General features: G+C 45.1%; 1 protein-coding gene across 1 annotated transcript in view; it reads right to left on the reverse strand.

The window, feature by feature from the left end:
- Positions 1 to 2,170: 2,170 nt before the first annotated feature.
- PRORP (protein only RNase P catalytic subunit) overlaps positions 2,171 to 18,129 on the reverse strand; it is a 50,151-nt gene continuing 34,192 nt past the window's right edge. Inside the window, exons 5-7 of the mRNA XM_009902989.2 lie at positions 7,265 to 7,413; positions 5,056 to 5,251; positions 2,171 to 2,523 (exon numbers count right to left, since the gene is read on the reverse strand). Of these exons, the coding sequence (XP_009901291.1) occupies positions 2,392 to 2,523; positions 5,056 to 5,251; positions 7,265 to 7,413 (477 nt within the window). The 3' untranslated portion in view covers positions 2,171 to 2,391. The remainder of the gene's footprint in view (positions 2,524 to 5,055; positions 5,252 to 7,264; positions 7,414 to 18,129) is intronic.

An 18,129-nucleotide genomic window follows, 5' to 3' on the forward strand; every position in this document is an offset into this window, starting at 1 on the left:
CTTGAGAAAAAGGGAACAGGAAAATGGAAGCAATTATCAATCATTCAGTGTAATTGCCAAAAAAGTGAGGAAGTCCTTAAGTGTTTGCAATCAAATATTCAGTTATTTGACTTAGACCAAGGAAGGAGTTAAAGTTGTTCAATGCCATGGACATGATGGGAGTGTTAGTCATGCCACTTCAAGGATATAACCTCCAGAAGTTTCTTCCATCTATGCAGCAATTTTGTCAGCTCCCAAAGTATGGTTTTGCTTCAGAGGAGCAATCACTTACTCTTGGTTTAGTGTTCATCACCTCTGATAACCGTATGAGAATCAAAGCTTGTGCTGCAGGATCCTGAGGAAGACTGTTCTGGCATCTTTTTAACACAGCAAGCAGTAAGTGGATGAGTTTGGAGATGAAGTTATTCACAAAATAGCTATAGTGCAGACTGAATCAGTTCAGCCTTCCTCAGGTCTCTCTTGCCAGTATGCCTCTGTCTCCAAGGCATGTGGCATGCTAAGATAAGTGTTAGGTCCTTTCAATTTCTCTTCACTCATCACGCTAGCATAGGGTCATCAGTGTCTCTTGCCATAGCTTTGTGGGTATAAATTGCTGCAATGTTTGGAGGACTTGCCTTTCTGTCATTCAGCATGGACCCATTAATCTAATAAACTACCATCAGACAAATAAAAAACCCATGCATTTTTACTGTACCATTGTATAAGCAGTAGTGGATGGCAAGTATATCTGCTGGTAGATGTCAGTATGCTTTGGTTTGGCTCTCAGGTTTATTGCCACTGACCCCCCCCCCCCCCCCCCCCCCCCCCCAGAATTCCTTTTGTACAGACTGATGCTGAGCACAGAACAAGTGCCAGGATTGCTCTCTAATGTGAAAAAAACAGCAGGGGCCATGCTTGAGTGCCAAGAGTCTTGAGGGAGCTTGTCATGGGACACTGCAAAAGCTCAGAACTGCAGGTACTATACAAAAAGATCTGCACGGTTCAGTTTCAAACGGAGGATTATTCAGCATAAAAGACAAATGGGACAAAATAATGGTATTTCATCTGAGTTAATGTGGCATTTCTGTGAGGTTTGGGGAGAAAGATTTGCACTCAAGTGGTAAGAGTAATAAATGAATCTGGTTTACCATATATGATCAGAGGGCTGGAGCACCTCTCCTGTGAGGGCAGACTGAAGGAGTTGGGGCTGTTCAGTCTGGAGAAGAGAAGGCTCTGAGGGGAACTAATTGTGGCCTTCCAGTATCTGAAGGGGGCCTACAAGAAGGCTGGGGAGGACTTCTCAGGATAGCAGGTAGTGATAGGACTAGGGGGAATGGAATGAAGCTGGAGGTGGGGAGATTCAGGCTGGACATGAGGAGGAAGTTCTTCACCATGAGAGTGGTGAAGCCCTGGAATGGGTTGTCCAGGGAGGTGGTTGGGGCCCCGTCCCTGGAGGTGTTTAAGCCCAGGCTGGATGAGGCTCTGGCCAGCCTGCTCTAGTGTGGGGTGTCCCTGCCCATGGCAGTGGGGTTGGAACTAGATGATCCCTGTGGTCCCTTCCAACCCTGACTGATACTACGATACACACTTCCAAATAATAAATTACAACACTTTTCCTGTAATACAAACTATTTTTCTTGCTTTATAACTTAGGACAGGTTTTATAGAACTCTCTTTACAAAATTCATTCCTGTCCTATTATTTCCTGAAAGAATTTATAGTTATCATCAATTTCTGTTTAAAAACATCCATGGATTTCCTTAAGCAAACTGTTCTAGTGACATGGAATCTTGTCAGAGGCAGCACCTGTAAGAGTGTGAAAGTCATCAACATCCCACTGGTTGCTTCCTTACTTTTCTAAACAAAACTCTTTGTATGTGTTGCTATAACAAATCTCTTGCCTTCTGGGTGACCAAATGAATTCTGATTAGTCTGTGGAAGTCTTAAGGGCTACGTCTGTCTAGCAAATGGTAAACATACTCTCTGGCCTTCTTAGTTCCATTTATTAGTGGCAGACAATTAGCGGCACTGTTGTAAGCTCAGCCCTACAAATTTTGAGGACACTTGGCAATTTCTGCTTAATTTCTCTGAAGCTGAGAGTTTATGAATTTCAGTACAGGTAAAAAGCTTGAGGAAAAAAAACCATGAGAGAAACCCACCACAACCTGAAATGTTAAGAGGAAGACCCAAGTTTTAATTCAAATCACATTATTAGGCTACAGAAATCAGCTGAAAAGATGGAAATGATGGGCCTAATTTTTTCCTGATGGACAGCCATTGATGTTAACAGACTTACTGCAGGAATGATCTTGACAAAATGCAGTTACACAGTAATCCTGTAGTTGTGTTGCTGAGTTTTCCTCGTTAGCAACAACAAAAACCCAGCGTCTTCATCTTGTGCAATTACATTCTTCACTGCTTCTGATGAAGGCAGAGCCATTGTCTTGGTACCTGATAGGAGTATTTTTCCTCAAAACTGTTTTTATAGGGGATATGCCAGGTGTCACCTGTAGTCTGCACCACACAGTCATAACGGAGAGCAGGCTGGTGGATAAAGAGAGATAGAAACATGGTTTTATATGTTACTAAAATAGCAGTGACAGGTAGTTATAATTTCCAACACCTTCCTCAGAAATCTCCAGAGATTCATCTTTTTAACAACTCTCATTTATTTCCTTACACTAAGAAAATTCTGTACTGGAGGAAAAACTACGCTTTTGGTAGTCTTTTGGTATTTTCTGGTCTAGGAGTCATTATAGATGGCATTTAACAAGCCCAAGTGCCGGGTGCTGCACTTTGGCCACGGCAACCCCATGCGGAGCTACAGGCTGGGGTCAGAGTGGCTGAGAGCTGCCAAACAGAGAGGGACCTGGGGGTGCTGATTGACAGCCGCCTAAACATGAGTCAGCAGTGTGCCCAGGTGGCCAAGAAGGCCAATGGCATCCTGGCCTGCATTAGGAATGGTGTGGCCAGCAGGAGCAGGGAGGTCATTGTGCCCCTGGACTCTGCATTGGTTAGTCCACACCTTGAGTACTGTGTCCAGTTCTGGGCCCCTCAGTTTAAGAAAGACATTGAGACACTTGAATGTGTCCAGAGAAGGGCAACAAGGCTGGTGAGAGGCCTTGACCACAAGCCCTACAAGGAGAGGCTGAGGGAGCTGGGATTGTTTAGCCTGGAGAAAAGGAGGCTCAGGGGAGACCTTATTGCCCTCTACAACTACCTGAAAGGTGGTTGTGGCCAGGAAGGGGTTAGTGTCTTCTCTCTAGCAACCAGCACCAGTACAAGAGGACAGTCTCAAGCTGCACCAGGGGAGGTTTAGACTCGAGGTGAGGAGAAAGTTCTTCACCGAGCGAGTCGTTCGTCATTGGAATGTGCTGCCCAGGGAGGTGGTGGAGTCACCATCCCTGGAGGTGTTCAAGAGGGGATTGGACGTGGCACTTGGTGCCATGGTCTGATCATGAGGTCTGTGGAGACAGGTTGGACTCGATGATCCTCGAGGTCTCTTCCAACCTTGGTGATACTGTGATACTACTGTGATACTGTGATAGATGGTTAAAAACCCCCAGACAATAATGATCTGAACATAATGCACTCAATTTCTAGAAATAGCAAAATGATTGCTTTTCTGTTCAGGTAAGTGAAATCATACAGGAATTAACTCAGGATGTGGAGTTTATAGGTTTGAACTGATAGGATTTAATGACGTTCCATGGTTTAGTTGGTTAGATGGTGTTGGGTGATGGGTTGGACTTGATAATCTCAAAGGTCTTTTCCAACCTGGTTAATTCTATTCTAAGAAATTCTATGCTAATTACATCTTGCATTTATTCTTCTAGTGTACTTCTTTACAGAATGGACTTGGTCTGTGTTGAGGAGGATGTAAGAAAAGGCTTTATCAGTAAGACTTCCAACAGTCTCTAGTCAAATAAATAGAGCAAACCGTTTTTCTGGTCCATTATGTCACAAGCATACCAACTCAACATATGTAACACAACTACAAAAGAAACATGACTGGTTGGCAGATATGATTCTCAGAACATGCTCTGTGTGTATAGTCTTGGAAGTCTACTTTCCCAAGACTGCTTCCAGCATCACCTAGAAGACAGTTCTGACTGGCAATGGCATCATTCCAATCACTTGTATGGGAATTAAGATGTGAAAATGACGAGCCTTTTCATACAAAAGAAAGAAAGGTGGTGCAGCTAAAGCTGTGTTACTCAGCTAACCCTACATTCAGTATTTGGTTCCATAAAAAGAACTGTATATATGGCAATACTGAATGGAAGGCTGTCATTCTTATAAGCCTGTTTTGCAGTGTTCAATGTTACTTTACCATTTTAACCAAAGCCACAGGAAAATGAGTCTGCACAGGTGAAGTATTCCTTTAAGCATTTAGTAATGATGTAGGCAGACCAGATAACAAAACCCTGCATGGTATGCAATGTCATGTGAAGAATTTGTCCCTAGAAAAGTCTTTTAAAACAGCTGCATTCTTATTACTGTACTCTTCATGGCTCACAAGGGCACATGTCTCCCAGACAGTAACAGCAGTGTTGTGCTATACGATGATACCATGCCTGGAAGTCTAATTTCTGCAGCTGAATACTACCTATAAACCTGACTGTTCTGGGTTGTGCTACATGAAACTTGATACATAGGTTAGTAGTACAGTAAATACTGAATACCTGCCTTTTCCTGTGTCTTAAAGATGAAAGCAATCCTGTTGTAAAACTAGAAGCGTGATTTCTTGTAATAGTGGCACAGAGCAGAATAAGCTGTTTCAAAGTTTACAACAAATGAAAACACTGGCACTTAGGGCAATGGAGAGATTTGTATACATAGACTGGCATGTACATTTGCATTTCAAACATTTAGGCAGCCTTTCTTGGGTTTTTTTGGACAGTTGTCATGTTTGTGGCATGCTTTGTGACCTTTCCTCAAACATGGGAGGTTTGAGCCTGGGAGTATGAATCTGCTTCTTGGGTTCCAAAAGGAATCTTTTGCTTCCAGAGTTGGAAGCTGTGGATCTTTAATGAATATGCTCTTTGTGCTTTCTTGTTGCAGCAGGAAACTTACCAGAAAATTGATATGATTTCCTTCTGCAGATGAGTAAAAGGCTATTTGGTGTCCACGCTGCCACTTACGGAACAGATGCCGCGTCACGCTGTCGGAAAGACAAGCCTTGTGATCCCGGAGGAAGTCTCTAGTAACAAACTTGCAATGCTTGCCTGACTGAAGAGTGGCATATAACAAGAAGGTGTCATCTTCAGAGCTTAGCAAAACAAATGGAAAAGACTGACGTCATTCACAAGCAGTTGCAGGAAATGAATCAAACGCTGATCTGGGACCTATTCATCAGCAGCCCTGAAAGCTGCCATCCCTGCTCTAGTTCCCTGGTAAAACAAACACCTTCTGCTTACCATCAAAGGTTGCAGTGCAACAGAAGTTAATTGTATGCTACACAGGGCATTCTTCTCTCTTATCACAATCTGTTAATAAGGTGATCTAACCTTCTGCCACAAAACTCAACAATATGTGGTAGTTTTAGGCTATGCCTTTAAAAAAATTTTCACAGCTCTTGAACAGAAAGTAGTCAAATGCAAATAAATCACTGCTGGGTTTCAAAAGGAAAACAATGACATTTCTCAACAATTCCACTGGGAGAGATAAGGGACTAAAACTGGTTGTACCAAAACAATCTCTTCTCTTCTCGCTCCTTCGCTCTGGGAGAGATACTCACTTGCTTCTGCTTGACTTTGGCTGCATTGTTTTGGTTAAGTCTAACACCTCTCTGCTTCTTTCTCTTGTCCCTTCTTTTGTACAGGGCAGTAAAGGGGAGGCAGAGAGGGAGAAGCTAGTAGCTTTCCCTGGTCTTTGACTGGGGTGGGGTCTTGTGCTGTTTATTAATTGTAAATACCTGTAAATATTGTAAATGCTTTATATTTTGTACATATCCATTGCCTTCCACTGTAGATTGTAGTTTTGCCTGTAAATGCAGCTTTCATTTGCTTCCAACTGGTCTGCTCTGGCAAATGTAAAATTAGGGGGGGAAATTTTGACCCACCACACAATACAATGCTTTGGGAGACAGAACTGCTAAAATTCATAACCATAGCCCCAGAGCTTTGTGGAATACAATCATCACAACTGATAGTAAATTGCCATGTGGGCAACAGCACAAATCCATGAGTGTATCTACATTAATAGATTCATAGAATACCAGGTTGCAAGGGACCTCAAGGATCATCTAGTCCAACCTTATTTGAAAAATGTATTTGACACTAGCTGATATTAAACTGAAACAGGTTTAGGGGAAAAAAAATCTCTAAAAATACATTTATAGTGGGCATGAATTAGCCTATACCTGGAGAATCTGGAGCAGAACTGTGCTTGAAACCATTTTTTGATTGCTGTGGATTACTGGAATAGTAAGTGACAAGACACAAGATGGGTAAGGATCTTTTTCCTCGGGTAATGGTGTCCCCTTTGTTGGTGCTTAGATAGCAGGAAAGAAAACAATGAGATTCAATAGCAAAGAGAACAAGGGACAAGTGGAGAGGAGATGAAGTAAAATAGATTTGAAACAAGGAGGCAGACAGAAAAGACTTGCTTTGGCTGTTGAGACAAAGAACTGGGTCAGAAGCTCTGGGAACTAAGATCACAGAAGAAATGGCAGAGGCAGGTGAAGGATTAACAGAGAGAGACTAGGTGGGCCTGGAACTGAAGGAAAACTGAGACTCTTGTATAAGGAAAGTAGGGCAAGGAGATGGGACACTGAGGTGGTGGCAAGTACCTAGTTTAGAGACAAGGACAGGCTTGACTAGACAAAAGCAAGGGGGGCTCTGTTTCTTAAATCAGGGATCCAGAGGGTCCACTGGGAGCAGTGGTTCTCTGGGAGCAGCAAGGAATTCAGTCCTCCAGGCTCTCCATGCTCCTGTGCTACCAAGCAACAATGGCCAAGCACAAAGTTCCTCTCCTCCCTTTGCAGGGCTAACACAGCAGACCATGACTGTACACTGATGCTGTGAGGTGTTCCATAAGTTCAGGACACTGTGGTCTCAGCAGTGGTTTTAATAGTTGCAAATCCTAATAAACATTACAGGTGTCAACATGATTCCAGGTGATTAAGTTCTTTACAATGCATTAATATGTATTGGGTATTATGTATTGTATGTTTCTCTTCCACACACAGAGCTAGAGATGCCACTAATACTAAAGGCTATAACAAAATGCACATAAATCAGGTGTCAATCTCCATTACATTTAGCCATTTTCTTCAACTTACATATTTTCAGCAAAGAAGAAGTCTGCCTTATTCTGCATCTCCATCATAAGCTCTTTTCTCCAACTTGAAGAGTTACTCAGCATGTGTTTGCGGCCCAGCACAAGCAGCCGGGCATTCCCTTTTGCCAGGCAGTTGACAGCATTAAACAGCTGCAGAAAACAAAGCAAAACCAAAGGTTTTCTTGGCTGTAAAAACAGACTCACAGGAAAACACTTTCACATCTGTGCCTCAGCTACTGGGACTTCTGGCATACCTTTATTTCCTGCCGTTCTCAACTGCAACACTAATTAAGTAGATAACTAATTTAACTCTCTAATGACAAAGAAAAGAAATAAAAACCCACCCACCAAACTAATTCATTGTAGGAAACTGCTCCACCACACAGAATACAACAAAGTTGGTGAGGGGGTTGGAGCACAAGCCCTCTGAGGAGAGGCTGAGGGAGCTGGGGCTGCTTAGCCTGCAGAAGAGGAGGCTCAGGGGAGACCTTATTGCTGTCTACAACTACCTGAAGGGAGGTTGTAGACAGGCGGGGGCTGGTCTCTTCTCCCAGGCAACCAGCACCAGAACAAGAGGACAGTCTCAAGCTGCACCAGGGGAGGTTCAGACTGGAAGAAGTTCTACACAGAGAGAGTGATTGCCCATTGGAATGGGCTGCCCGGGGAGGTGGTGGAGTCACCATCACTGGAGGTGTTCAGGAGGAGACTTGATGGGGTGCTTGGTGCCATGGTTTAGTTGATTAGATGGTGTTGGATGATAGATTGGACACAATGATCTTGAAGGTCTCTTCCAACCTGGTTTATTCCATTCCATTCCATTCCATTCCATTCCATTCCATTCCATTCCATTCCATTCCATTCCACTCCACTCCACTCCACTCCACTCCACTCTACTGTACACTGCTATTATAAAATTTTCCTGGCTCCTGCAGCTTGACTGATATGAGTGAACTCTGGAAGGGTTGTATGGGGATTTCAGCAATTCAGAGTCAGTTGAGGGAACGGAATCAATGAATCACGTCGGGATTTAAGGAATACCTCCATTTGGAAGCGCTGGTGTCAAGAGGACGGCCGAACCCTAAGCCACGCTGCATTTCCAGCGCCACCTGCTGTCGCAACGGGAGAACTACAAGTGAGCTGCGTGGCGCTGTGGGGAAGAAGCAAGCCGCAGTAAAAGGAAATCTGTGACCTCAGGATTAAGGGGTTATGAAAGCCACATCCAGACTAGCCTCCCACTGATGAACCAACATCCTGAGGTAGCATAGTCACTGCTGTGCCAGCTTCTCTTTAGAGGGACTTCTCACCAGCCTATTTATTGCCTGTTCAGCAATAAATGCTTCTTAGGACAGGTGCTTGTGCCTGTGCCTTTCCTTCCCTTGCCTCATCCAGAGAGAGTTTATAGAAGCCACAAGTTCTGGCTTTCAGCATCCAGGTTATTACTGTGGACTTCTTACAAAGCAGTGGCATTCCAATTCTGCCCAGAAAGAGAGAAGAACTGTTTCTTGAGACTGAAGCATCACATTTGAAGGCAAAGGAGGCTCAATCATTGAAGGCTCCATCTTTCCCAACAAGAGGTGTTTTCCTGGTGGCAGTTTGCTGCCACTCTTGTCAATACACCATCTGATTTTTCTCTAATTCTTCCTGATTTCCTAGCCACTCCCCTCTTTCTTCCCCTTTATCTCTTCTCCCTCTCTTTCCACTCCTTTCCTCCTGTTTGTGATCCTTACCATTATTTGTTATCATTATCTTTTGTTTCAGGGGCTAGAAATTTCACAAGGCATTTAGCTTCATCTGCCTGCAAGTAGCATTGGAAAGCTGTGGTCCTACTCAATCCTCTCTCCAGATGCATGTTCCCTTTACTTCTGTTGCATTGGATCTAACAGTGCCACAACTACCCACAAGCTCACTGCTCCCACAAAAGGAATTTTTTTGTTGCAGGGTTGAGCTTGCAGCTGCACAACTGATGGGCCAGAGCCCAAGGCTATGACTGAGGGCAACACATCCCTGGAGGCAGTGAGGACAGAAGTGTGGGATTGCCACTCTGCAGAATTAAGTATGCCATGAGTCTGGATCTGAGAGAGGAGGCCAGAAGATTTTCTACACTATTTTACCTGTTGAACTATAAGCTGCTGTTACCAGCACTAACTGGGGGACTGAAGGCTGTGTTTCATGGAGGCACAGGGTCTCAGTGCTAATGCAAAGCACAAGAGCCTAATTGTACCTATCTGAACTGACTTCCTGCTTCTGGGAGACCACACTGGGCATTGGCTATGCATGCATACAAACTACTTTTCCCTGGTTAAAACAAAGAGGACACAGTGTGAGCAGGAAAAGGCCAGATGGCTGCAGTAATTTCTGCCTATGAAATGGGAAGTAAAAATAAACCCAGCATTCCCTCTGGTTCATGCCCTGAATCTTTGGAGATACAAACAGAAGCCACCACTTTTGATGTTACAGGAAGGCTTTCAAAGTAAGTCTATTATGTAATAACATATCTTCTCATCTATGCCACAATTTGTTTGCTCACTACATTAGGAGGTGACTGAAAACTGAAAAAACTGCAATTAATTTTTCCAGTATTGACATTTCTCTTTGGGAATGTCTCCTCTGGGCAGTGAAAACCACCTCATCAATTTCACTTCTTTACAGCCACTTTCATTCTCTGGTTCTCATGGACTGGCCCAGTCCTGCAAATAGCTGGAGACAAATATCAAAGCAGAATCGAGTTTGTTAAGATGAGTGAAGTACATTTAATAAATGTTAGGAATGTACCTACTGCATCCACACAGATTTCTTCAGTCAACACTGAAGAAATGCCAACCATGAGTACCTTAAGCAAACCATGAGGGCATTGAGTCCATCATCAGTAAATCTGCTGACGACACCAAGCTGGGGGCAGGAGTTATAGAATGGAATGGAATGGAATGGAATAGAATAGAATTAACCAGGTTGGAAAAGACCTTCGAGATGATCTGCTGGAGGGTAGAGAGGCTCTGCAGAGGGACCTCGACAGGCTGGGCAGATGGGCAGAGTCCAAGGGCATGAGATTGAACACATCCAAGTGCCGGGTTCTGCACATTGGCCACAACAACCCCATGCAGAGCTACAGGCTGGGGTCAGAGTGGCTGGGGAGCGGCCAGGCAGAGAGGGACCTGGGGGTGCTGGTTGATGGTAGGCTGAACATGAGCCTGCAGTGTGCCCAGGCAGCCAAGAAGGCCAATTGCATCCTGGCCTGCATCAGGAACAGTGTGGCCAGCAGGAGCAGGAAGGTCATTCTGCCCCTGTACACTGCACTGGTTAGGCCGCACCTCGAGTCCTGTGTCCAGTTCTGGGCCCCTCAGTTTAGGAAGGAGGTTGCTGGAGCGTGTCCAGAGAAGGGCAATGAAGTTGGTGAGGGGTTTGGAACACAAGCCCTATGAGGAGAGACTGAGGGAGCTGGGATTGCTTAGCCTGGAGAGGAGGAGGCTCAGGGGTGACCTTATTGCTCTCTACAACTACCTTAAGGGAGGTTGTGGACAGGCAGAGGTTGGTCTCTTCTCCCAGGCAGCCAGCACCAGAATAAGAGGACACAGACTCAGACTGCACCAGGGGAGGTTTAGGCTGGATGTTAGGAAGAAGTTCTATACAGAGAGAGTGATTGCCCATTGGAATGGGCTGCCTGGGGAGGTGGTGGAGTCACCATCGTTGGAGGTGTTCAGGAGGAGACTTGATGGGGTGCTTGGTGCCACGGTTTAACTGATTAGGTGGTGTTGGATTGGTTGATGGGTTGGACGCGATGACCTTGAAGGTCTCTTCCAACCTGGTTTATTCTATGTATTCTAAATGGCAGAGGCAGGTGAAGGATTAACAGAGAGAGACTAGGTGGGCATGGAACTGAAGGAGAACTGAGACTCATTGTATGAGGAAGGTAGGGCAAGGAGATGGGACACTGAGGTGGTGGCAAGTACCTAGTTTAGAGACAAGGACAGGCTTGACTAGACAAGAGCAAGGGGGCTCTGCTTCTTAAATCAGAGATCCAGAGGGTCCATTTCCACTTAGAGAAAACCATCTCTGGGAGCAGCAAGGAATTCAGTCCTCCAGGTTCTCCATGCTTCTGTGCTACCAAGCAACAACGGCCAGACACAAAGTTCCTCTCCTCCCTTTGCAGGGCTAACACAGCAGACCATGACTGTACCCTGATGCTTCTTTTCTCCAACATACTATTAGTGTATTAGGTTCTCTAGTATGAAGTGCTTCTGGGGAAAAAAATGAGGGGTTGGTAGAAATTAGCTACAGCTTTGCAATGGAAAAAAACTCAGAACAAGCTTAAATTGCAATAACATCAGCAGGAATCACCATTATATACCTGCTTGTATAACAGCACACTGTCCCTCCACAGGGACTCACCACAGAGTACTCACCACAGTACTCACCACAGAGGTTAACCTTTACTTACACAACTAAAACTCAATAGATAGAAACTATATTTGTTTTCACAAGAGAAAAATCATTTTGTTCTGCACACTCCCCTGCCTGATGCAACTTTACTGAAGCGCTTTGTATCTCGTTTTAGTCTTGAGTACTCAACAGGGATGGTCTGCAGGGAGTCACAGAACTTTACATGGGGGGTTTCCCTGAATGTGTCTACTCCCACACCAGGCTGCTTCTCAAGAAAGGAAGACATGAGACACACAGCTAACACTTGTTGTAGTCATAAAGGAAACTGAACATGAGAGTGCTAACAAAAACCCCAACCTGCAGTAGTGATCTCTCACTTAAAAAGACATGAGTATTTTATTAACTCAGTGCTCCAGAAGTTATCTAAAACCAGCTTTATCTGCCACTACACAATGCAAACATGCCATATGCAGTAAGCTCTCTGCAGATGCAGCCTTCGAATGTTCCCACATTGCTCAGGCAGCAAACATCAGGTGCTCAGTTAGAATGGAATGGAATGGAATGGAATGGAATAGAATAGAACAGAATAGACCAGACCAGACCAGGTTGGAAGAGACCTTCAAGATCATCGAGTCCAATCTATCATCCAACACCACCTAATCAACTAAACCATGCAACCAAGCACCCTATCAAGTCTCCTCCTGAACATCTCCAGTGATGGTGACTCCACTACCTCCGTGGGCAGCCCATTCCAATGGGCAATCACTCTCTCTGTGTAGAACTTCCTCCTAACCTCCAGCCTAAACCTCCCTTGGCACAGCTTGAGACTGTGTCCTCTTGTTCTGGTGCTGGTTGCCTGAGAGAAGAGACCAACCTCTGCCTGTCTACAACCTCCCTTAAGGTAGTTGCAGAGAGCAAGAAGGTCACCCCTGAGCCTCTCCTTCTCCAGGCTAAGCAACCCCAGCTCCCTCAGTCTCTCCTCATGGGGCTTGTGGATCACCTGTTCACAATGCAATTTGTATAAAACATTAAAAAATACATCAGCATGTTAAACCCTTGTCTGAAAACAGCTGTTGTAAGATGCCATTTTGCACAGAAGGGAAAATAATTATGGTTGGACTGGCTGCTTCAATTCATATGGCAAGGTGTGGCTGGGGCAGAGCAGCAAGAGGTTGTAAATGGCTGCTGTTCTGTGGAAATCAGCGGCCCCATAACGAGGCACTAGAAGTACTACTGGGTTACAGAGATAACCATTGTTGCATTCAGTCCTATTTTCAGTTCCTTTGACAAGGCACATCACAATCTGTTAATTCCTGAACTACACAGACATTTTAATCAGTCTGTGAAGATTGCCAGATCCTTCTCTAAGAAACTCTTGTTCATTAGCACCTGCCGAATACATTCTGCTTGCAGTCCCTTTCATCCTTTATCAGTTGCATTTCAATTATTCTGTGCTGTCCCAGTCTTTAATTAGACCTTTGTCAAGCTTTTCCTACACCTCAACATTTTACTTAAAATGCAAACAATTCTGTGTTCACAGCACTGTAGCTCATGGTTCTGATGGAGGCAGGGTGAGCCACAAAGGAGTATGAAACTGCACACAGATCAGGGGAGGAGTCAAGACCAGCTGTGCACAAATGTGCCAGGTATCACCCAGTGTGCTGCTTCTAAGCACACTGGTATTTTTAATATAGTTTTTTAATTGTTAGAAATAATGATTCAATAGATGGATGCATTCTCTCTGTGTGTCTTCATTCTGATTTCTGCCCCCTAATCAGTGAAAAAGTGGCACACTTGCACAATACTTTGGCTGAGTGTATACATTTATCTTTCCTTGGGACAGCCCCAGAGATAGGAGCTATTTCCCCAAGAGCCATTTCATGGAACTTCCTCATCACCTTCAAACTCCTGCCCTCATCTCATAACCTGTTGTGCTGATATAATCTGTTTGTTGGGTTGTCAGCCGGATCCCTGCACAATCACAACTGTGCTCACACACCAAGGCAGGAACTTCTGCATCAGGGAAGCCAGAGTGAAAAGAGGTGGGGAGGCAGAGCAGTAGGACAGTGAATGCACACTCCACAGGATCATGCAGATGCTGAACTCCTTACATCCTGTAAAAGGCCTGAGTTTTGCAAACATGAAATAAGGCAACCCAAAATGCTCTAACTGGTAGGTTTGCATTTTTTAAGTCAGCAAATTATACCTTAAAAGAAGCACTTTTCAAGTAAGAGTAAATAGTAACAGTTTTCCATTAGAAAGGAACTTCTCTGTTCAAATTCCTAGAAGCAGTTTTGCAGTGGCCCACATTCACGTTTTGCAGTGGCCCACATTCACGTTTTGCAGTGGCCCACATTCACATTTTGCAGTGACCCACATTCACGTTTTGCAGTGGCCCACATTCACATTTTGCAGGGGCCCACATTCACATTTTGCAGTGGCCCACATTCACATTTTGCAGGGGCCCACATTCACGTTTTGCAGTGACCCACATTCACGTTTTGCAGGGGCCCACATTCACATTTTGCAGTGACCCACATTCACATTTTGCAGGGGCCCACATTCACATTTTGCAGTGGCCCACATTCACATTTTGCAGGGGCCCACATTCACATTTTGAGTGGCCCACATTCACATTTTGCAGGGGCCCACATTCACGTTTTGCAGGGGCCCACATTCGCATTTTGCAGTGGCCCACATTCACGTTTTGCAGGGGCCCACATTCACATTTTGCAGTGACCCACATTCACATTTTGCAGGGGCCCACATTCACATTTTGCAGTGACCCACATTCACGTTTTGCAGGGGCCCACATTCACATTTTGCAGTGACCCACATTCACGTTTTGCAGGGGCCCACATTCACATTTTGCAGTGGCCCACATTCACATTTTGCAGTGACCCACATTCACATTTTGCAGTGGCCCACATTCACATTTTGCAGGGGCCCACATTCACATTTTGCAGTGGCCCACATTCACATTTTGCAGTGGCCCACATTCACATTTTGCAGGAACTCCACAGCCTCTCTGGGCAGCCTGTTCCAGTGCCCTGTCACCTGCAAACCAAAGTAGTTTTTCCTCAAGTTCAACTGAAACCTCCTCTGTTCTAGTTTGTACCCAGTGCCCCTTGTCCTATCAGTGGCTGCCAGTGAAAAGAGCCCAGCCTCATCCTCGTGACCTTTACCCTTCAGATAGTTATAAGCATTTGTGAGATCCCTCTCAGTCTTCTCTTTTCCAGAATAAAGAATCTCAGGTCCCTCAGCCTCTACTTGTAAGGGGAGATGTTCCAGGCCCCTAAGCATCCCCATGGCCCTCTGTTGGGACTCTCTTCAATAGTTCTCTGTCTGCCTTGAACTAGAGAGCCAAGAAGTGGACACAATACTCTAGGTGCAGCCTTACCAGAGTAGGTGATGAGAAGAACCTCCCTTGACCTGCTGGCCAGGAAGACAGATTGATTACCTCATACCAGGAACTATGAGCAGAGCAGGATCCTGATGTCCTAAGGCTTCACTGCCAGTCACTTGTTCTGATTACTGGATCATGCTGTGCCACACGTCCCAGTCTCAAAGGTTAGCTTGCTGTAGGACAGCCCTTCTCCTTGGAGACTGCTGCTGGGAGGCACACCATTAGGTGATTCAACAAAAAGTGGCTCACCTGAATATAGCATGAAGGTATAGCAGGAGGAAGCAATCACCTCAGAGAAGGTTAAAATCAAGTTTGTTATTAATAAATCCTATTTGCCATTCTCTAAACATTTGGTTTCATGAACTACCATTTAAAACCAAAATACACCCACCATCAGACTATCTGCAAATAACAGCAACAAACTGCTCTATCACTGTAATTTTCACCTGTTGCTAATGAAGCCTCCCACCCATCACTGTAGCTGTGAAAGTACAGAGGAAACCCCAAGGCTGACCAGGGGTACAGAACTGCTGTAAGTACACTGTCAGGTGGGGCTGACCATAAGCATTGTCTCCAAAGGCTGGCAAGCGATCAGTTCCCACCATCACCACATTTAGGTGACCTACAGTTTCATCAGTTGTAGTTCTGTTTTTACATGCTGTAAACAAAGAAGCTCATCAAACCTGTGTATTTTAGTACCACACACAGGAGAGAGAGAGATGATGGGAAGCATGATTATTTTCCCCATGGCATGGCCAGTTACCCAGGGAAGGTAAGGCTGCTGTTTGCAAGACAGGCTGGATTTTCTCACTGAGCCTGGTAATTTCACCAAGGCAGATTCAATACCATTATCACAGTATCATAGAATTGTTAGGGTTGGAAGGGACCTCAAGGATTAGCTAGTTCCAACCCTCTGCCATGAGCAGGGACACCTCACACCAGATCAGGTTGCCCAGAGCCACATCCAGCCTGGCCTTAAAAACCTCCAGGGATGGGGCCTTCACCACCTCCCTGGGCAACCTGTTCCAGCATCTCACCACCCTCATGGTGAAGAACTTCTTCCTAACATCCAACATGAATCTGCCCATGCCTAGTTTTGTTCCATTTCCTCTAGTCCTATCATTACCTGACACCCTAAAAAGTCCCTCCCCAGCTTTCTTGCAGCCCCATTTCAGATACTGGAGGGCCACAATAAGGTCTCCTTGGAGCCTTCTCTTCTCCAGACTGAACAGCCCCAACTCTCAGTCTGTCCTCATAGGAGAGGTGCTCCAGCCCCTCTGATCATCCTTGTGGCCTTTCTCTGGACACACTCCAGCACATCCAGCACCAAACACAATGGAAGCTGCTTTTTCTGTTCCTTGCATTATTACTGGTACCACAATGCAAATTAGTCTCCAAGTCCTCTTTACTCAAATGCAGGGGCAGCATACACATTTCTGAATCCCCTACAGATTATCTGCCTCTGACTGGCAAGGGGGCAGCTACTTAGAAGGGAAAGCAGTAATGGATGAGTAAGTAGTCATCCATGAGTAAGCAGTCACTATGCTTAATCAGCCTGGTTTACTTTACACTCTTGAGATAGGCAACAGCTAACTCTTGGGAATTATCCCTTATGCCATTGGAGATCTGTGCAATACTGCAGAAACAGTTTGCTGGCAATATTTGTATCCTGTGTTACAGCAGGACTGCTTAGATTGGCATAGCACACATCATCATGCAAAACTACCAGTGACAGCACTTCACATGTCAATGGCAGCAATCACACAGTGGTTAACATGTTTTAACCTGTCTACATTGACTCCTCTTACCCTCTCTGAATGCATTCCCCAGAGTTATGTCTTAACTCTCTATCACAATTCATTCTCATTTGCAGTACATTTTTAGATGCCAGCTTTTACTCTTGACTTCACAGTCAACTCTATTAATCAAAGGCAGATTAGTGATGGAGCAGATAAACTAAATGACAGAAGCAGATTGATTTAAAATAGATTGAGGATTGTATGGTAGCCTCAGCTTGCAAGATGAGGTGATACCTAAAGATAGCTCTGCTGTTTGCAGGGTAAGTTTGTATTCACAGGCATCCTGAAAATGCTTTTGCTGCCAGGTCCAAACTGTCTGCTAAGACACCCAGTGCCCCAGTGTCCTCACTGACTGGAGGACTTGGCTCAAGCGCAGCACAGGGTGAAAGACATACTGCTTCCAGGTCAAAATACAAGGATATTCCATCAACCACATGCAAGCTAATGAGCCCTCTTGAATCCTGGGTAGTGGGGAGAGTAAAGCTAAGTAGCTGAACAGATTTAGGTCAAGCACAGAAGCAATAGCATGATGCAAGGATTACCATGAGCCACCAATGTGCCCTTGTGGCCAAGAAGGCCAATGGCATCCTGGGGTGTATTAAAAGGAGTGTGGTAAGTAGGATGAGAGAGGTTCTCCTCCCCATCTACTCTGCCCTGGTGAGGCCACAGCTGGAACAGTGTCCAGTTCTGGGCCCCTCAGTTCAAGAAGAACCTCAGGGAACTGCTTGAAAGAGTCCAGTGCAGAGCCACAAAGATGATTAATGGAGTGGAACATCTCCCTTATGAGCAAAGGCTGAGGGAACTGGGGCTCTTTAGCTTGGAGAAGAGGAGACTGAGGGGTGACCTCATTCATGTTTATAAATGTGAAGGGTGTGTCAGAAGGATGGAGCCAGCCTCTTCTCAGTGATGTCCAATGACAGGACAAGAGGCAATAGTTGCAAGCTGGAGCACTGGAGGTTCCATGTGAATATAAGGTAGACTTTTTCACTGTGATAGTGGCAGAGCACTCCAACAAGCTGCCCAGAGAGGCTGTGGAGTCGTAAGACCATAGGAGAGTTTCTCTTATAATTTCTGATTTTAGAAGAATATAAAAAGCTAGCTATTAGAAAGGAACACTTGGTGAACTACATGCAGCTGTGCCAGTCTCAGATTTTCACAGAGTGGGTCAGGAGTTGTATTTAAGCACTGAAAATCAGTGAGCAGGGTCTCCGGGTGGTGGTGGCGGGGATGGGGTGTTATGAAATGGAAAGCACAAGCTTGACTGATCCTCTCCATAGATAGGAA

This window comes from Dryobates pubescens, chromosome 5 (assembly GCF_014839835.1).
Source record: "Dryobates pubescens isolate bDryPub1 chromosome 5, bDryPub1.pri, whole genome shotgun sequence".
Taxonomy (NCBI): domain Eukaryota; kingdom Metazoa; phylum Chordata; class Aves; order Piciformes; family Picidae; genus Dryobates; species Dryobates pubescens.